This window comes from Anoplopoma fimbria, chromosome 10, assembly GCF_027596085.1.
Source record: "Anoplopoma fimbria isolate UVic2021 breed Golden Eagle Sablefish chromosome 10, Afim_UVic_2022, whole genome shotgun sequence".
NCBI lineage: Eukaryota > Metazoa > Chordata > Actinopteri > Perciformes > Anoplopomatidae > Anoplopoma > Anoplopoma fimbria.
The window spans coordinates 11,669,075-11,690,664 of record NC_072458.1 but is presented as its reverse complement, the minus strand read 5'-3'; the positions used below and the strand labels follow the sequence as shown (position 1 = coordinate 11,690,664).

At 39.8% G+C, this 21,590-nt stretch overlaps 2 protein-coding genes across 2 annotated transcripts; one reads left to right on the top strand and one right to left on the bottom strand.

The window, feature by feature from the left end:
• Nucleotides 1–1,187: 1,187 nt before the first annotated feature.
• LOC129097137 (lamin-A-like) lies at nucleotides 1,188–7,579 on the bottom strand. The gene is made up of 12 exons (XM_054605876.1): nucleotides 7,242–7,579; nucleotides 5,712–5,868; nucleotides 5,110–5,235; nucleotides 4,813–4,983; nucleotides 4,448–4,573; nucleotides 3,263–3,483; nucleotides 2,874–3,147; nucleotides 2,666–2,773; nucleotides 2,454–2,573; nucleotides 2,181–2,237; nucleotides 1,340–1,543; nucleotides 1,188–1,223 (listed from the first exon to the last, which is right to left on the bottom strand). Exons 1-12 carry the CDS (start codon nucleotides 7,577–7,579, stop codon nucleotides 1,188–1,190), a joined length of 1,938 nt encoding a protein of 645 aa, XP_054461851.1.
• A 3,768-nt stretch (nucleotides 7,580–11,347) lies between these two features.
• On the top strand, nucleotides 11,348–21,334 carry usf2 (upstream transcription factor 2, c-fos interacting). The gene is made up of 11 exons (XM_054605877.1): nucleotides 11,348–12,176; nucleotides 12,886–12,929; nucleotides 13,211–13,326; nucleotides 14,999–15,118; nucleotides 15,804–15,960; nucleotides 16,062–16,149; nucleotides 16,422–16,466; nucleotides 17,212–17,270; nucleotides 17,451–17,542; nucleotides 18,136–18,264; nucleotides 19,702–21,334. The coding sequence occupies exons 1-11, from the start codon at nucleotides 12,139–12,141 to the stop codon at nucleotides 19,789–19,791; spliced, it is 978 nt and encodes a 325-aa protein (XP_054461852.1). The 5' UTR covers nucleotides 11,348–12,138; the 3' UTR covers nucleotides 19,792–21,334.
• The last annotated feature ends 256 nt before the right edge of the window (nucleotides 21,335–21,590 follow it).

Sequence of the window (21,590 nt, the reverse complement as noted above, 5' to 3'; positions counted from 1 at the left end):
TTTAATTTAAGTAAATATCGTATTTTCTTCAATCTCTTTATTACAAAATTAACATGTAAGCAGCATTTCAATGTTCAATGTCTTGAAACTTAAACTGGCTGATTAATTTAGAAATGGTGCCTTGAAGTGTCTTGAAATGGCACTTAAGTTGATTTTAAATGTAATGTAAATGTGCTTTATCACTTCACACTGAACTTGACTGATTTCTCTGGTTTTCAATGATGTAGGACTCTCACGACATTAGATTTATTACACAACAATTATTGTGGCCAAAAGAATATCATGGTAATGATATAATCGGGATGGCTCTAGAAAATGTGATTTTGATCAGTCAACTCCATCTTTAACTTTGTTTATTATGCTATTGGTCTCTTTTGGTAAATTAATTACACTCAAAATATGATTGTAGGGAGGCGGAGAGAGAGTCAGTAACGATAACTGTATTAATAAAATGATTTAAGATGCACTGGATTATTTGCACTATTGTGTTTTATTAACATGATATAACTATTCCTTTTATAGAATATCACGGGTTTCGTCAATACCCGTTTGGTGTGACACCCCTAATTTGAAGTAAACGTTTTTCTTGGGTTTATTTTAAATGTTGATGGTTTTAAATAGACAGCTAGAAAATGTCCAGTATCAAAATGTTGTTGTCTCTTTTAAAAGGACTATTCAAACAACAAAAAAACATAGCCAGACAGCCACAGTCAGTCAATCACATAGATTTAACCCCACGATTCTGAAAACATGTTTATTATTGATATCAGCCAAAAAAACTCTGCAACATTCTGCACATCTGTCACAAGGCTGGAGTCAATTTACTTAAACTACAGAAGAAAATTCTATTAGAAAGATCAAAATAAAAGAACAAAAATGAATTTACTGCAACCCTGCTGCATCAATATGTTCACAGAGTGTAAATCTGATTTAACTGTGATATGACTATCATAAGAAAGTGATGATTTTATCTGCCACTGTACTGTTTAAACACCTTTCATATTTAAGAAAATATTTCATAAGCATGCCTATGTACATTAGAAAAAAAGCTGTATAAAGTTTTATCGCATACAATAACTGAAAATGATTCCAAAGTACATAAACTGAACTTAATAACTACAACTAACTAAGGAAGTAATAACTGAAAACTATTAGAGTTGACGTCTTTCAGCATGGATCCAGGTGGCTCACATGATTGGACAGGTCTCCATTCTGGTTCCAGTCTGAGAGGAAAGATTGAAAAGTTACTATCATCTCACATTAATAAACTCAAAACTAAAGACAGGGAAGATGTCAATTAAACACTTTAAAATGAAGTCATATATGTTGCAGTGGCCACCTTGCGAGGGGTGCTGGCGCTGAACACGTAGGAGTGCGGCAGTAGACCCTCGGAAATTCCTCCACCGCTGCGGAAGGAGCGGGAGGCCAAGCTCATGGAGCAGTTGCTGCCGGATTTATCTGAAGGGAGTCCGCAGGAGCCGCAGACCACCGTCCGGCTCCGCAGGTTGTACTCGCTGTCTCCACAGGTGCTGTGAGCCACCTGCTGAGATCGGGCGTTGATATCAATGCATTTAATGAGAACACATTCTGTAAGCAATTTTTGATTGTTGTGGTGGAAACTGACCCAAAAGACTATGATAAGATTGTTTTATTTTGAAAGGAGCACAAGGGGATATCTTCAGGGGATGCAGAATTATTCACTAAACTCTAAAAATTAAACAATAAATTGGTTGAACAATTTCCTGTCAAACAAAATCCTATGAGCAAACTATTTTGATGAAAGGGGATAATAATATTTACTGGTTATAGTTTCTTAAACGTGTAGATGATTTTTGATTTTCTTTGATTTATATGAAAGCAAAAAGAGTATCTTTGTATTTTGGACTGTTGGTCTCATGCATGTTGGTGTCTCTTGCTGTGGGCATTTTTCAAAATTTTCTTACAATTTATGAACAAAAAGATTACTGAGTCAATTCAGACGATAATCTACATATTACTCCATAATTATGTATTTCCCACAAATCAAAACATTTTATATATATTAAAATTACTTTAATTTAACAGGACAATCCCAAACAAATCTATTGATCTACCCCAAGATTGTTTAAGAAGTGTTAACATGGCTAATTTAATATTTCCAGTATGCTGAATATATATTTGATCAATACAATTGCTCTCACCATGTCATCATCCTCCTCTTCCAAGTGTGTGCGGGTGACCTTCCTCATTGCCATTTCCTGAAGGAAAAAGTGGTAAAGTTGTTTTTTTGCCATTTTCTAAAACTTTAAAGTTCAGTGCACACTATAATAATAATAATAATAATCAATCCTTTATTAGTCCCACAATGGGGAAATTATTTCTCTGCATTTAACCCATCCCGGAGGAGCAGTGGGCTGCAATGAAGCGCCCGGGGAGCAACTTGGGGTTAGGTGTCTTGCTCACTATTAGAATACCTCTCCGTTGGCGCTGATCAGAGTGGTCTGGAACAGGTCTCCGGTGCCCCAGGAGGGCTGAGTCTTCCACACCAGGTCAGAGGGAGGATTGTGGGTTCCACCAGCACCAGAGGCCCAGATCTGTCAGGCGTGGTAAAGGTACAGGTAGGTTGAGTTATCTGTCACTGTGTTTGTTTTGACTTGTGATAGTGCTGAGTGAAGGTGCTGCTTACCGTGACCCTCTGGCCGGCCTTCAGGGTGAATTTTACCGGGAACTTGAAGATGATCGGAGCACCGGACCCCACCTGCCTCTTCACCTGCCAGTTCCCCAAATTCTGATCCTGGTGGGTTGCATAAAAAGTCAGCGTGTCAAAGTACTATTCTCCAAGTCAAAGAGAGAGTATTTAGTTTCCATCAAACTTTATCATCCTAGGATCTCACCTCATCTGATTTGTTGCTGAGACGGACATATTTCCCTTCCAGGTCCACCTCATCCACAGTGACCCGCCCGCTGGCCGAGGCCTGCTGGGCGATGCGAGTGCGGGCCACGGCTCCGCCTGCGATGCTCGAGGCCTCGCTGTCGGTGTCGTTGGGGCGACGCCTCTTTGCAGGAGAGTTCTGAGCGCTGTAGTGGACCGAGCGAGAGTGAGCTCCTGAAGTAGAGGAACGACTTCCTGTCATTTTGGCAGGTGGGGGGCTGGGGGAGAGACGCAGCCTGCAGGGACGAACAAAGGTGTGAGAGGCCGAGAAAAAGTCCAACAAACAACTCTGTATCACAAAGCAAAGGTCAGCACTTATTTTGTTGGATAAACTCATTGCAAGTGGCTAACCTCTGCTCCTCTCCCTCCAGCAACTTCCTGTAAGCACATATCTCCATATCCAGAGCCAGCTTGACGTCCAGGAGCTCCTGGTACTCGTCCAGCTGCTGTTGCATTTGCTGCCTCATCTCGGCCATCTCTCTGTCTTTCTCCCCCAGCAGGCGGCGGGTGGAGTCCCGCTCCCGAGACAGGGCGTCTTCCAGGTCCCTTAGCTTCGCCTCACGAGCCGCCAGCTGAATCGGACAGACAGATCACACAGTTATCATCGGATGGAAATTAGACTAGTCTGAAAACACAGCTTCATCGGAACCAAGTGCAATAAACACACAATGTAATTAATGGGGTAATCATTTTGGGTTAAGATTAGGGCTGAGTGACATTTTGACCACATAATGAGCGTTACACTTTGTGTCAGTTTCAATAAGCTCAACCAAAAGATGGTGAGAAGAGAAAATAAAACAAAAAAATAACAGTAAAGTTTCATTAAAATGTGAAAATATATTATTAGATTCTGTGCAACAAGAGCCAACTGAGCTTTGAAATCAACAATTGGACTTATATTTGTTTTTATCTTAACTTCTGTAAGTTTATAAACAGATCTTTTGGTTGCAAATGTGGAGGTGCTTTAATCTTGCATTCGTTCTAATGGCCAGCAGGGGGCGACTCCCCTGATTGTATAGAAGTCTATGGGAAAATGCCCCTACTTCTCACTTTGATTTATTACCTCAGTAAACATTGTAAACATGAGTTTATGGTCTCAATCTCTAGTTTCAAGTCTTCTTCAATACAACATGATACTATTTAGTAAACTATAGTCAATATAGAGTCAAATAGACCATAAAGCGGAGTATGCTTTAGGGGGTGGCTTCTGATTGACAGGTCGCTACCACGGTGTTGTCCGATCTGTGGGTTGTCTGTGTTATGAGTTCGTGAAACTTAACTTTAACATTTTGGTCATCTTAAAATGTGTTATTCAGGTTTTGGTTGTCCTTAGCTTCACCCTCTGGAGTAACTCAAGATTTCAAAAGAGTAATCAACAAACCAATGTGTGACTTCACAGTGACTACGTCCCTCAGTCTGTAGCTATCAATCTGATCATCTTCATCATGATGCAATGCACTGTGCATAGGGGCAACTTGCATATTTAACGATAGGTACTCTGAATGTGATCTGTGTGAGCTGCTCGTTTCAGTTCACCTGTTTCTGCAGCTGGCTGATCTGACTGGACATGGATTCCACGCGTATCCGGGTCTGCTGGAGCTCCTCGTGTGCTGCCCCAACCAGGTGGCTGCTCCTGTCCGCTGACTGACGAGCATTTTCCAGCTGACAGAAAGAAAGAACGAGGTAATGCATGACTAAAATCCAAATAACCGAACAACTCTTCAGTCTGGATCTAATTTTGCTTCATAGGGACCAGTTTGTGAATATTCCGAAAGAAAACTATTGCACAAAAAGACTGCATTCCTATTTTTATAATGTTTTGACATGTTACCGTTATTTCATCTTCCGCTGAAGAACATACTTTTGAGTTCAGTTTTTTAACCTTAAAACTGATGGTCTACCTTGGAATTGTAGGTCTTCTCAATCTCATTTTTGTACAATTGGATTTGCATTTCATGCTGGCTGCGCATGTCTGTCAGTGCCTCGGCCAGCTTGCTTTCAAAATCCTGCATGTGGCCATTGTCCAACTCAACCATGCGAGACTCATGACGCCGCTTTGTCTCCCGCAGTTCCTGTTGGAGAAGCACAAAAGCAATTTCACTACTGAAATACATGCTGGTCGATGATAATGTGAAAAAAAAGTGGAGTAAGTCACTTTTTTAACATGATTACTACGTAGTATTCTCAGGGAGTCTGACCTCAGACTGGAGGTTCCTGGAAAACTCCAGCTCCTCTTTGAGGGTCTGGATGCGATTCTCTCCGTCCACCCTCCTCAGCATCTCATCTTGCAGCTGCTTCTTGGCATCGGCCAAACTGGTGTCCAACTGAGAGAGTAAAACAGGAGCTTAATATTAGTGCACAAAAAGCAGTGCACAAACATTCACAGTGCAGAAATATGCAGTGAATACAGATAAGTGGACAGGAGAGGCAAGAGACTGTTCTTCAATTAAAATGTTTCAGCTCAAACAGCCAAGACAGAAAGGCTGAGGTCAGTAAAGTAAACCTTAAATCTCACACACCAATACTGTACATTATATTTAATTGTTACTCGAGAAAAGTCCTGGGTTTGCCTTCAAAACGCCACTGGTAATCTCTCAAATTACGAAGAGCAAGTGCCAAAGGCAACAATAGGGTTGCAACATGGGTCTCTGATAACCTGACATTTACTATCACAAAGTGGAACAACACAGAGGAGGAGAGGACAAAAGAGTTGGTGAGCTCGTAGGCTAACTAATTGCAGAAAGATTGACCCCAGATGTGTTTCCGCGCAGCCACAAACTGAGCGTGTGTTTGAGTTCACCTTGGCAACCTGCGCCTTCAGGTCCCTGTTTTCCACCTCGAGGCCACGCTTCTCTCCCAGAGCCGTAGTCAAGGACGCATCTTTAGAGTTCAGCAGAGCCTCCAAGTCTTTGAGCCTCTGCAACGCTGCGATCAAATCAGACTCCTTTTTGGTGTTCCTGCGAAGACAAAACCAGTCTCAAGCATTAAGTTTAACTGAACAGACTTCCATTTGCTTTGCAACTCAAGGCCCAAGTGGAAACTGAGTTAGTACAGTTTCCTTCACGCAGTCTAATGAAACAAATATGAGCTATTTTTGAAAAAGGATGTAGCCTGGGTAGGAACGGGAAAGACCTCGGTGCATATGACTCATAGGCCACAGTGATCCACGTCCAATCCCGTGTACGCGGTAGCCACAAACCACAGCCCTTAGTGTTTAGCTGAGACACTGCCATGGCAACGGCTCGACTTTGCCAAACACACATCGGTCCGTCCTCTCAATATTTATGGAAAAATAATGGAGTGGAGCCCTGTAAACACTGCCACGTATTGTGTGCATAGTGATTACTGTGAGGAAAGGAGGGAGAAAACTGGGGAAAGAGTTAGTCATCTGAGGTTCTGGATGTGGCAGCATGGGAAGGAGCTGGAGTCCAGGTCCGACGACAAACTGCTGTGAGCAATGAGGAGGGTATGCTGAGGACAGGGAGTGGCCCCGATGCTGCTGCCTGCAGGGTGTCAGCAAATAACAGCATCGGCTATTCAAAGCTAATGAGTAACTGTGTTCTGGTGACATGTTTGAGATGTTAACACTGCAATCACAAACACTCTCACTCATGCTTTAATGGGCTTTAACTGAGGAAGATTTACTTGAAAAATTAGGATTTCAGAAGCCTCGAGGCAGAAAAATAGCTGGTTGTGTCTCATCCATTTTATTCAAGGGTAGACCAGGATGATTTTTTTATTTTGGACAAAAAAACGTATAATCTTTGAAGAGAGGCTACTAGTTAGACAATGTTTGCTCTGTCCGCTCGTGCTCCTTTTTGTCTACAGTTATACTGTAAGTCCAAGAAAGTTTGGTAAGTCTTACTTTAAAGCTAGTCTGTGTTACTTTAGCTGAGCAGCAGCTTTTTCGCTGCAAGTGCTAATTATGGGATTACGGTAAATGCTCAAACAGTAGTGTAGGCAAGAGGCATCATGAAAGCAGTTACACAGCAATGTCTATATAAAGTTTGCTATCATTAGCCACTGTTAGCTATTGTTCATACCAGACCACGTGTTGCTGCAACAACAGAACTGTTAACTAAGGGTATTGAATTGAGTACAGGTGTGTTTTGTTGCCTATGAACTTTAAAATGTACATAGTCTCCCTTTAATTGAAAAGAAACTACGTTGCACTGACACACATGGGCGCTCTTAAGGAATTCAGGGGCTTTGAGGTGCTGAGGCCCCCTAAAAACATTCTCCACCCCCTCACCCTAATCATTGTAATTAACAGTTTAAAGATATTCCTCCTTCATTTAGATTTGGACTGGAGTGATGTGCTGGGACTCACCTCGCCTTCAGCTCCTTGTAGTCTTCTCGCACCTTGCCCAGCTCCAGCTGCAGCCTCGCTCGCTCTTTGGCCACAGAGTCCAGGGTCTGGCGGGCGTCGGCCAGCTCGGTCTCGTAGGCGGCCTTCAGGCCCGACAGTTCCCGGCTGACCTCGGACTCCGACTCTGTGATGCGCAGTCGCAGGCCTGCATTCTCCGTCTCCAGAAAGCGCACCTTGTCGATGTAGACGGCCAGCCGGTCGTTGAGGTTGCACAGGTCCTCCTTCTCCTGGAGCCGGGTGATACGGTTGGGGGACAGCGGTGAGTTGGCACCTCGGGGAGTGTTTTTGGGTGTCGCCATTGCACTTGTATCTTCTCTGAAACAGACATAATTACCAACTTAATTATTATGAAATATTGTTTTGCATGCACAATAAACACAGTTTACAGGTTGTATTTATTCTGATATACATGTATATATATTAGCATTGGACTGTACAATGTGTAGCATATTATTAATATATAAGAGGATGGAGGACGTTGGCCACACAGTTGTGTCTATGTTGCACCCTTAAAATGAACAGTACCAAAACACGTCCATCTTCATTTTGCAACTTTTATTAACAAATCTTTTTAACACATTTAAGCACATTTTTGCCTTCAGCCTGCATACAGCAGGTCCTCGTAACTCTTAAAGCGACAGCGCTCTCTTCTAAAGGGTCAGTACAATACTTTTCTACCCTTCACAGTTAGTAAATAAACATGCAGGTAATGTTTTCAACCACTGAAATAATAAAATATGAATTAACTTAAACAATTATTTCAAGCAAATTATTTTAACTGGACACGCTGATATCAAATCAGCAAGAAATATGAAATAAAATGTTTCAGGGCGCTAAATCTACAAATCTACATTCAACATCCACCACCATGTGTTTTATTCCAATAAATGAAACACATGCCAAATCCATCCAAGAAGATTTTTATTTAAGGGAAAGCGCTGATCTCTGAGTATAAAAAAAGTCACAAATGCAAGTTTAGAATTTAAAAAGAAAAACATAATTCTCTGTGAAGTGTTTCCTAAAACCTTCAAAAGACAAAGAGCATATTTGATCAAAAGACATGGGAGGGGTTGTCGACTCCACCCAAAGAACAAAGTAAATTCTCTGCACAAATGATGCCAACATTGACAGGAAGGCTTACCTTTTAAGAGCTGGTCAGAAGAAGATAAATCTGTGAAGAAGATCAATTTCGTAGACTTCTCTGTTAATCGCCTTTTTATAATCTTGTGATCAGAGTTTCCCCTCTTAGTTCTCCAGCACCGTTCGGTCTCTTACTGCACTGTCTGCAAATCCATCTGTGGGTGCCCATATAGGAAAGAATGAGATGGGAGGAGAGAGGTTGGCCTCAAGTTTGGCACTTGGTAGGTGGTTGTTCCTCTCTCTCTCCCTCTCTCTCTCTCACTCTCTGTCTCTCTCTGTCTCTCGCCCACTGGAATGGGTGTGCAGTCTGAATGAATGAGTCACCCGCTCCTCAAAGAAATGCACAATGACATTGATATATACAAGGGATAATTTTAAGGGTTGAGTTCCATTCATTCGCTTTGTTTGGCTCAAATCAGGCTTCCTCTCCATGAAGTTAAAATGAAAAACTTATTGAAGATGTTTTAACTTAAGTTTTCAGAGCCTGAAGCCTCTTTTTATGCACAACGACTCGATCCAACTTTCTTCAATTATAACGTCTAAAAGGTCAGCTCAGTTTTCAGGAATGTGTTTCTTAAAGACACTGGTGGACTTTGCTGCTCAAATGTTTGAAAGAAACGCTTCAAAAGTGCCCTCTAGGATACTCTTCTAGTGGAGAAAATGAGATGCAGTGCCATAAAGGCTGGCCCTACATGCCCCCCTCCTTCCACTCAGACAGCCTGAGTCAGCTTGAAACTGTAAAACATTAAGAGGTTCTCAGCTGGCTTATGTTAGTTAAACATGTCCAATACAACAAACTAACTAACATTGAGGTACTTTTTATCTCATCTGGTTGAGGTGGGCCAGGTTCAATTCTGGCCACTATAGTCCTATGATTATAGTCCTATCACCCCCCCCCCCCCCCCCCCCCCCCCCCCCCACCTATCACTCTCCAGCTACTCTAATAAAGGCCATTAAAGCCCTAAAAACATTGTTTAAAAAAACAAACAAATGTGCTGTAGCAGACCCATTGAAAGCTAAGTGACCCACTAGTGGGCCAAACCTTACAAACAGAAAACAAGCTACATTTTTGGGAAAGAATTGACAGCAATGTGCAACCATAAAAAAATGAAGTCCTGGATATTTCACTCAGTGTAAACTTCATATTGCGGTTTGAATAAAGAGGGAGAAGGAACAAGCTGTTACAGAATATACTGTGTATGAAAATAGAACAATATTTGTTTCTTAACCTTGGAAAGGGTTAAATGATCAAATATTTTTCAAGAATGTACTGTAAATATTACACATCTCACTGGGATGATCCAGCATAACTGGTTTTCTATTAAAACTTAGGGTTTACAAGGACTTTATTGAATTATTTGCTTGGCCATTTTTCTTAACATTCAATACTTATCAAGAGGCAGTTTCTATGAACAACAATAATGAGACAAAATATGTCATTGATTTTTTGGGCCCTGCTGCTGTGAACGTGAAGGTTTTTAAGGGTCAAGGGCTCAGTGTGCATGACAATGATTTTCACTTCATGTTTCATTTGCAGGATTTTTTTCAGAATGGAAGAGATGGAAGCACTCAGTATTTCACATTTCCAAAAAGTCAGAAACAAACAGAATTATGTTCAACCAATTAGATTTTTATTCTTTCTTATCCGATATACAGTGCCTTTAAAAAAATGCTCACTGCTCTTGACAGTTTTCATGTTTTGTTTTACACCACTGACAAGATTTTATGAGGATTTTATTTACGCTCATCAACAGAAAAAGTTAATTTAATGTCAGATTGAAAACGGATTTAAGTGATTGTATAATGTCTGTTTGGTTTTATTTGGGGTGTCAAACAGATTGTTGTTTTCTATTCTACTTTATATGTGTATGTATATATGTATACATGTATATATATATATATATATATACACATATATATATATAAACATATATATATATACACATATATATATACACATATATACATACACATATATACATACGTATACATACATACATATATATATATATATATATATATATATACATATATATATATATATACACATATATATATATATATATATATATATATATATATATATATATATATATATATATATACACATATATATATATATATACACACACACATATATATATATATATATATATATATATATATATATACACACACATATATATATATATAACACACATATATATATATATACACACACACACATATATATATATATATACACACATATATATATATATATATACACACATATATATATATATATACACACACATATATATATATATACACACACACACACACATATATACACACACACATATATATATATATATATATACACACATATATATATATATACACACATATATATATATATACACACATATATATATATACACACATATATATATATATACACACACATACATATATATATATATATATATATACACACATATATATATATACACACACATATATATATACATACACACACATATATATACACATATATATATAATATATATATATATACATATATACATATATATATACATACATACATATATATTTATTTATTTTCTCGCTGTGTTTTGTGCTGAGGACATCCTGCCTGCTGATGGATACAGATCGCCTCCCATCGGCTGAATGTGATGGAAACGTTGACACTGACTCCACAAAGTCAACATCATCCCCTCTATCTGCTCTCCAATAACCATGTCTTATGATTTTTTAAGTAACACCAGGTACTAGCTGTCCCAACAGGACATAAAATCCAGTGAATTACGAGAAGCGTTTATGTGTGCGCGAACGGGTGTTGCACGACGTGGACGGCTTCTGTCATGTGGTTTGTGGGAAAACCCGTATTGGATCCCCGCGGTCACCTGGGCAGAGAACCTGGGGGAAAAAAAAAAAAAAAAAAAAAAAAGAAGTGTTGCGTTGAGGAGCGGATTGTCAGCGATATGTCCGTCAGATAAACGCTGAACAGATGAACAGGGCTGCCCGGGAAACATATATGATGTTGTCCCAAAAATGCGACGCAATTAATCCGCGCGTGTGGAAGTTCTAATGCAGAAATACACCGAGAACTAACACGATAATCCATTTCAACCACCAAACTATTGGAGTCACGTGAAGGCTGGGTAACACAATCTGAAATCTTACAGACTCAAACCAACACTTGAAGCAAGAACAACACTCATTTTGTCAAACTATAAACGAACAAAATAGTCCACTCCGTATCTTATTGGCCGCATGTCGCAGCCCGCAGCTTTGCGCGGATAAACAGCAGCTGTGCGCCGCGGAGCAACAAAAAAAAAGAGAAAAACCAAGGGCAAACACATTTCCAACCAACGATTTAACGGGAAATAATCGTCCATCCGTTCACCCAGCAGTTCATCTAAAACCCTTTACCGATCCTAACCCCACCGACCGGAGCACCACCACCTCCTTCCACCCGCCTAAACACCCAGAGACTGTCTGTGTTTTCTGTGTGTTTTCCGCACAGACGACCGCCTCCCGCTCAGCAACGGCCTCCATTTTAGCTCCTCGCCCGGCCGCTGCCTCACGTGTCCTGGACTGTCTTTCTCACATGACCCGTGTGTTTGTCCCCGTGATCAGCGCTTCCATCTCCGTAAATCAGTGTCGTTGAATATCAGCGGTTTTTTTTTTTTTTACACCCGCAAGAAGCTTCATGGATATGCTGGAGCAGAGTCTGGACAGCTCGGGGAGGTGAGAGGCTGCCGGCCGCTTCCTGCTCAGACATGGCTCCCTCCATGGCCTAAAAAACAACCTTGTTTTCTTCTGCTCTGTTCACAACCCTTGCATGCCTCAGATACTGTAAAATATCTGTGCACTGTTATTCTGTTGTTTAACGCCTGGTTGAATCAGCGAGTGTGCAGTTTGCGCAGATGGCGCGCTTCTGCATCTGTAAATACATTTTTCAGCAGCAACTGTGCGCCGATTTTGCTAAACTGTAATGTCAAGAATTACTGTTTTATTTACTTGACAAGAAACTAATGCAAAACAAGAATTTGTGCCAATATGTTTAGGGAGATATTAAATCGCACTGTACGTTACTTTACGTTACATGATGGAACTATTTAAGGATTTAAATGCTTATCTCCAACTAGGAGGGCGGTGTTATGAAGAGTGTTATAATTTATTGGGAAGTTTGTCGCTTCCTGTGCAGTAAATCAATCCACTTAAGCTTCAGTTTTGATTCTCAAAGTTGCAATTATCCGCCTGGAAGTTGCAGTAAACATGATATCTGTCACACTGGCCAGTTGTGCATCACTTTTATTTATGTCTCATCTGTCGTGTCCTCTTGTGGCCACACGGGGGCGCTGTTCATTCGCAACTGAGATCTGGATCCACATTAATGCACTGATGAGATAAATAATTGACTCACTCGTGTTATCTTTTTTTTTTGTATTTTTAGTCACGACAAACAGGAAACGGAAGAGGTGGTGCAGTTACAGGAAGGTGGGGGACTCGATTTCTTCTAATCCTGACAAGTGAAACAAATAAATCTGTTTTAATATCTCAATATTAAAATGTGTGATGAAGATTCAGGTTTTGCCTCTTTTGAAACACATAAGAATTTGTTCTTGAACCAATATTCTTGTAAAAAAAACCAAATGTGTGCATTCTGCAGTCATCATCTGCACATTTGCTTGCATCCATTCACATCTGTTTTATGTGTTTTATGGTTCTGCCTTGGTGCACCCTCACAGATTTGAGACCCTTTGCCCTGTGTGTTGCAGGAGAGACGGTGGGGACAGAGGAGCAGACTGCAGTGACCATCACTGGTGTCCCGCAGGCTGCGTTCACTGACCACAATGTGCAGTACCAGTTCCGCACAGAGAACAGTGGAGGACAGGTGAGCATGGAGAACCTCTCTTCTACACAACAGTGGGTTTTATGTTTTAGTTAGTTCCTCTCTACTACACAACAAAGTTAGTTGGTTGGTTAGTAAGTTACTTTGTTAAGCTGATACATTCAGGAAGTCTCATTTATCATTTTAAAAGACAGCCAGCAACATCTCAATACATGTAACAGCTACCCAATATAGGCTACAACATCACAACCAGACAATTCTGTCACAACCTGATTAAAACATAACTGAAAAAGTATTACTGTCAGTTAAATATCAGTTGGTAGAATTTGAATGTCCCTCGGAGGAATGAGTGGGTTTAACATGACAAAAATGTTAGCTAACTGCCCTACTGGTGTGTGAATTTTACAATTACTACGCAATGAATGAATGATTCATATCAACTGTACTTACTATGGAAAGCTGAACTGAAACCGTAACTTACAGATGGCGTTCCAGAAGTATCGTTAAGAAAACCTCATACAAAATCCCATTGACTTTGTAGCAATTCTTAAAAACATATTCAATTCAGTTTTGGAACAGAGCCTTTTGGAACAGTGTGTGGCTTGCTTGAAATGCATAGTTTAAAAAATATAATTTAGCTGTTTATTCAATATTTATGTTTGGAAAGAGGTACTGCACACTTTAAACACGTTAATAAATATATATATGAATCAGTGCTGGTGTTAATATTGACATGTCTTACCAAATCTATAAAAAAAAGTGGCATTTCATGATTTGAAAATGGCTCAAAAACACCCAGATACTGATTAGAATCAGCCCTGAACGTTGCAAGGCAAATGCTGAGTCAACCAGTTGGGATTAATCTATGTCAGGACATTTATTAAACATGACTCTAATTCTTAAAATGCAGACTATTGCTAACTACAGCCTTATTAGGACCACTTCAGCATGCCGATAAAGCTGCCATGCCAGGTTACAGATGCAAAGCTAATGAATGAATGATTGCTGTTCGGTAGAGGGTTTTAGCTAAAAGTACATTTTAGGTTGAAGTTCTTTGGTAAATATGTTGAAATAGAACCAAGGTTAAAAAAAAATGCTAATTTGTTTTAGCAATGTTCACTCCAGGCAAATTCTCAGTGACTAATTTCAATTCTAGAAATAACCACAAACCCAATGGTTTCACTGGAAAACAGACGAGACAGATGTTAACACCTGATAAACAGTTACTCATTCTTAGAAACTGAACAATAAAGCAAACGGTATGTGACGTTATTATATGAGGGTATTAGATGACTGTGCTTTGAGCAAAAGAGAAAAATGACCAAAGACTTAGTGCTTAAGGTGAAGTTGGCTGCTTCTGTTTTCAATTTCATTTTTATGGTGTAGAAACCTAAATCACTTCTAAAGAAGCCAAGCATAATCACTCCTAATAAGAAATAAATACATTTACTCATATTTCTTTTTTGATATATATATAATTATTTTTTATTTTTTTTTTTTTTATAAATATGTTTATGTGCGTATGTATATACATATGTATTATATATGTTTGTATTTTTTCCTTCTGGATTTACATGGGTTGGGCAGGTGGAACGATGGGTTGGAAAAAGAGAATATTTAAAAAATGGTGGCCTGTTAATCCTGTGTTTATTGTTTGCTTATGTTTTTGAAAATGTTTTTCCAAAAAAATGTCTATCCTCTGCTCCGTTCCCAGGTGACGTACCGCGTGGTTCAGGTGACAGACGACCAACTAGAAGCAGCGGCTGATGGGAGCGGAGCCGTCAGCGTCGTCTCCACCGCGGCGTTTACCGGAGCACCTCAGGCTGTGGCTCAGGTGAGTGAAAACGTACCCTCAGACTGGAGTGTAACTTTAGTCTGATTTAAACAATGTGCACATGCATTACGCCGTTAAAAAAAATGGATGGGATAGCTCAGAGTTAAAATTCACGTAAATGTGTTGACACATAGTAATGTCTATTCATAGAGCTCTTTATAGTGCGTCCCGCTATGAAAGGACCCAAAGCTTTGGTTTTAATTCCACCTTTGTGCTTGAATCTACAGTAACGCCTTTATATAAGATAATAAACATAAATTGATTGACAACAAAAATGGATTTAGAACTGCTATGGCAATTTCAACACTTACAAAGACTTATATATATATATATATATATATATATATATATGAAAAATATGATTCAAAAATGAAACTTAAAATGAAAAAACTAAGTGGTTTCAATTTTATTTCTTTTTGCATAAATTACATACAATAATAATATCTGGCAAAACTAAACCCATTTACTGCATCTAAGTGGCTTATTACATTCTGGCTTTTAAATAAAACATGTTCTTAAATGCAAACAAATACAATAAATCATTTCCAAGTACTATAAAGGTACTATAACTGTAAACAAATCAGATTTTTAGTTATAGAGTTACTCAAGGAATCGTTTCAGCCTTATTTAATGTATTGGTTGTTTACTGTTTGACCGACTTGTGCCTGACTCCACCTTTTGCCAGGCTGTCATCCAGAACCCTTTCAGTAACGGTGGCAGTCCCGGCGGCGAGACCGTGGGAGGCGAGACGCGCTTCGCTTATTTCCCCGCCGCCACCGTCAGCGATGGGACGGCTGTGTCCGTGCAGGCCACCTCCGACCCAACGATAGCACAGGCGGGAGGTGAGAAAAGTTTTTAGAGTGACACCACAATCCAAATCTATTATTCAACCATCACTCGAGGAGAACTTTATTCATTTACTAATTTTTCCTCTTATACCCAGGCCAGTTTTACGTGATGATGAGCCCCCCCGAGGTGCTGCAGACGGCGGCCCCTCGTACCATCGCACCACGCACACACACCTACACTGCGTGAGTATGACCCAACACTTCCCAGCACATCCATCCCTGAAGTTACCAATAACACTCTCTCTCTCCCCTCACGTGTTTGGCCGACTTCTCACCCCACCTCCCATGTTAACTTCACGGTGGATCGGATGTCCTTTACCTCTTGCTTCCCTTTCTGGAGTGATTAGTTTTGTCGTTGTGTGTACAAATGAAGATACAAAAAAAATTAAATCTAATCATTTTAAACATCCAACATCTGAAAAACACACTGTGTCCTACTTACCTGCCATCCCCAGAGACCTTGGTGAGAGCGAGATGTTGCAGCATGGCAGTTCAGACTGGTGAGAAGAACTTTCACATACCCCGCCCCCCCCATCATGTGTTGTAGAGACAGACGTCTGGTGGCTCACTAATCAGTTAGCACTCTCCCATCGTTGATTGTATGTTGACAGGATTAGTTAACAGGCAGCTTCAGGTTTTTAATATTCTATGACTGGGTTCCTTTGGCTCAATTAAGCAGGGCTTTGCAAAACTATTTGTTGCCTCTCTGATAAATGTCCTCCTTGCCTGGTCTGTGGGTATTGATCATCTCTTGGCAAGTTTGTTGTGGTGCCTTTTCTAGTAACAGGGAACATGCATCACTTTTATTTATTTTTAAACAAGCTCTTTTCATTTAACTGCAGGAATTTGCTAACTTTGTGTAGGTCCATTACATGAAGTCCAAGTAAAGCTCCATTTTAATTCTAGGTTGTAATGCAACTAAATAGGAAAAGGCACTGTAAGGCTAATATCAAATACTCATTCTAATTCAGTGGCTGAATCCCACAGACCTTTGTCCTTTGGAGACCTGAAGGTTCAGCTGTGCTTGCGCCTTTTTCCCCAAAGCAATTACAGACCTATTAAAGGAGCATCTGGTTGCTCTCTGTCAACCAGCCAAACATAACAGCAAAATTAGTTTGATGCATCTGACGATAAAATTGTTATTTTCCTGGATTCTAAGTCAGGTGTTCTATATTTGGCTAACACAGAAAATCTGATAATATATTTATAATTTCACTGTAAAGTTGTTCGGCTGTGTCTTTACAGGAAGGTGGAGGGTCCACGGGCGCCCAGAGACGAGAGGCGAAGAGCACAGCACAACGAAGGTTTGTGGTCGCTGGTCCTCATTCGGTCTAGAGATGATAGTTGAACTCCATGTTTCCTTATGATTTATAAATGCTACACAGATAGTAGATCTATTAGTTCTCTGCTTGAGAAGGACTGAAACGTTTATTACTTTACAGTTGTATTTTCTGGTTGAAAAAATGTATTTTGCTTCTTTGCAGTGGAGAGAAGAAGAAGAGACAAGATAAACAACTGGATTGTCACACTTTCTAAAATCATCCCCGACTGTAGCATAGACAGCAGAACTGGAGCGGTGAGTGCTCTGCAGAAATCAGCCTTTAAAGCACGACAATGTTTTCTTAAAGCCCATAAATTAGCCAAATCATTTAAAATAGTGACATATGGCATAATGCCTTTTAGATTCGATTAAGTCTGCCTCTAAATATGAGGTTTTCTGAGTTCATGCTGCTGGAATGTCCAAAGTGTCTGCTCTGTGTCTGTGATCTATTTACATTTCTGTGTAAGATTCTCTGCCCTCCATGTCTTCACTTCCATACATGAATCAGTGCACCTTCTGTGCATCCTGTCTCTTGATCTAATGCATGCATAACAAATGCTGAAAGTCAGATTTAAAACACCAGGTATAACCACAGACTCAGTCTCTGTGTAAATGTGGCATTTAGTATTTGTATTGGGTATGTGGCAGTGCTTATTCAGTTTATTTATCTGATATTGCTTCTCATGTAACCAAAAGTTTGTCTGAAAGAATCGAACATGTTTTAGTACCGAGAAGAAACTTCAGTTAAGACATTTGTGAGTGACACAATGGGAGTTGAAACTGAAGGAAGTGCTGAGTCATATTTACCCGTTTGGTCTTTTAACTTCACGATGTGCTGTGTTCCTCAGAGTAAAGGAGGCATCCTGTCCAAAGCTTGTGACTACATCCGAGAGCTGCGTCAGAGCAACCAGCGACTTCAGGAGAGTTACAAAGAGGTGGAGCGTGTGGAGATGGACAACGAGCTGCTTAGACAACAGGTGAACTTCCAAAATATATTAATTGATCCCTGGCGTTCGCTCAGCCGAAATTAAATGTACTGCCTTTATCTTATCTTTTATCTTGTGTTATTGAAACAAAACTAAATCAGATCCAGGGCCTGTAAACGTAAGGTGGCCCATGTCACAACTTACTTTTAAGATATATTTTTGCGCAAATCACTCACAAATATTTCAATTATTTTATCTCAAAAGTACAAATACACTATTCCTCGTCCAAAGTCTCTCTTTCGATTCTGCTGTACTTGCTGTCAGATCGACTAATTAATAATAATGTCATTAGAGTAACTAATGCTGCGTTCAGCTCATAAAGAAGTTATTAATTACCAGTTTCCGCCTTTTTAAATAGCAACATCACTCACGTTGTGAAACTGTGAAAACACGCATCTTGGTTTGTCCGATGACATGAAAACAAAGAAGTCATGAACGAGAAAATGTTTCCCTTGGCTATCTTCTATCTCATATGTCATAATTAAACCTCAAAGGAGAAGTATAGCTTTATACAATGTGCCAGTATCTGTGATTATCACTCAAGGCCACTGTACCTTCCTATGATGAAAGTAGGTGAAACTAAGCTTACTTTATTGTAGGGTTTAATCATACACATGTAAACTATGTTCCGTTTCCCTGAGCAATATAATAACCCAAAAACTTGACAAACTAGTTACATTCTAGGCATAAACCAAAAAGTTTTTTACAAAATGATGGTATTGCTACAGAAATATGTAAGTCCTTCAGTAATGAAGGTCAGCGCGCACATGCAGCGTCAAAAGAGAAAATAGAATCAGGCTAATAGAAAGAGTCTGAAAATGCCTTATCACTCGCTTTTAATGAATTCCGTTTGTGTATACAATGAACAATAATCAAAAATCACTTCCATCAGGCTGTACTCAGCAGACAGATTCACAAGAAGTTTTCATATTCCTCGTTTCTGTAGCGAAGTTCGAGCAGCCTGCAAAAAAATGTATTCGTGACCTGAAATCGCAACAGGGAAATCCGACCCCGTCAGCTCCTTCAACTTGTGCATTATTCATCATAAGCAGACAGCCTTCCCTTCAGCCAGTTCTCTGCCAGAGCGGTTCACAGAGGAAGAGTCAGCTGGTTAACCGGCTCCGTCCACTGGAGAAACATCGGACACCAAAGCTCATTCTTATGTTGATTTGCATAAATGATGTTCTTTTGCCTTAATATTATTTATCCCACCAAATAATACACTAAAGCGGTCAGTAGTGGAAACACATTGGTTTAAGCATATTTCTCCTTCTTGCGTTTAGTGTTGCTTGAAATGTGCCCAGTGTGTTTTGACCGGGGCAGAAAAAGTCAATTTTTTTTTTAGGAAAAAATATGAATCCTTGATGTACTGTTTCCTTTGGTATTTCTGTTTTTATGCCTCTAATTATTTCTCTTTTGTTTTTCTAGATTGAGGAATTGAAGAACGACAACGCACTGCTTCGAGCCCAGCTACAGCAGCACGGCGTGGAAGTCAACGGAGATGCAACGCCACAGTGATTGTGGACTGGACACATAATGTAACATCACAAACACAATGTCGCATCGTCCCACCCACCTGAACAATACCAGGAAAGGACTAACGAGAGACAATTTCTATCTGAAATTGGACCGCACAAAAACACATGCGCAGGGCTTTCGAGGAGAACACTGAAGGACTTGAGGCTGCCTCCTCCTCCACCTCCACCTCCAGCTGTTTGAGGCCGAACGCTCTGAAATCCGTTTACTGTGTAGCTAACCGAACCTCGCGCCTCTGCTTAAAAGGAATAGGACCTCTGCACTGCACCACCACGCTTGCACCAAACTTTCTTTTTACTTTTTAAATTATGAACCCGCCACAGAAAAATTTCCTTTTAACGATTTCACCTTTTTATCGTTCCGCAAACCTCTGCTCCTTTCCTTTCCTTTTTTTTGTTGACTTTTGCTGTGTTTGAAACTACTAAATGTGACTCGAATGATAGCTCTCATTTGCTTTTAATTTATTAGTGTTTAAGGAATGTGTGAACAGAAAGAAAGGCTGATTCTAGAATTTTCTCCCCCCCCAGCAACAAACACATAATGGGCAAATCAGATATTTTGATCACCCTCACCACTGTTAACAAGGACAGTTAAAATCACTGTCAGTTGATAGAGTGTATATATAGTTGACCTGTGTGCAATTTGAGGTGAACTTTTTCAATTTCTGCCTCTTTACACTGACACTCCAAGCGCCAGGCAGTGCTCACAAACTTAATAAACATAATCCAAGGTCGGTTTATAAAAATAATATTATACTTTTCTGACAGTTAAAGCAGCTTGATGGCACAGACATGCAGGTTGTATGTTTAGTGCAAGGCCTTAACAGAAGCCTGTTGGAGAGTGAAAGTCTTTAAACATAGCTCAGGTAACCGAGGTAGTGCACTGGCAAGTGGTCCTCCAGAGTTAAGATCTCTCTCTTGTGTCCCCATTAGGTGCAATGTACAGATAAATGATGATTTTCAAGGTGGGAATCGTTTTTTTTAAACGGGCATTAAAATATGGTTGGTTTGTATATCTGCTCAATAGGTCACTGGTGTAATGCACTGAAAGAGAGGTACGGTCATAAGAGGTCCTGGTTTGAGACCAGCCTCTGTTTTGGCTCACTAGTCCTGCTGCATTTTAGTGGACACCTGAGGTGGCTTCTCTTCTTTTTTCCCTGCAATCTTCCCTAATCTCTAAAACTTTGGGAACTTTTGCTGCTGACATAAGACCATTAAACCACCATGGGTCAGGAATGTGCTGAGGGTAGTTCTGATGCGAGTGATGGTAGTTGTAACTAACCAGCTTTTGTCTACACTGAAAGTCACCACAGCATGGAAAAAAAATATAACCACTGGCATGACTAATTCTGATACTACAATAAAACAGAAGTGTTTATACCCAAGTGTTGTTCAGCGCAGGTGCATTTTGTGTGTTTGAGCAGTGAGCAAGACGCATCAGAGATTAAATGAAACTTTGGTGTCTTTTCTGTTTTCCTTTTTCAATATTTTCGGTTTTAAATAAGAAGTGTTGTCACACCAAATTCTGACCCATGGGACTTGGGGACCTCATAGGATGTTTTTATTTTGATGGGCCTTATTAAAAATCATGCTCCAGTAGTATTTACATATGACCACACATTTTGATATCTGTTTACCAAAGATTGTGATATCATAATATTATAATCATTAATACCGTAGATGCAGGTTGTTTTTTTTAAATAATTTACTGGTCACAATTGATCACTAACACCTCACCTTTGGTCGACACTTTGGGCTTGTGTCATATAGTTGATGCTCCAA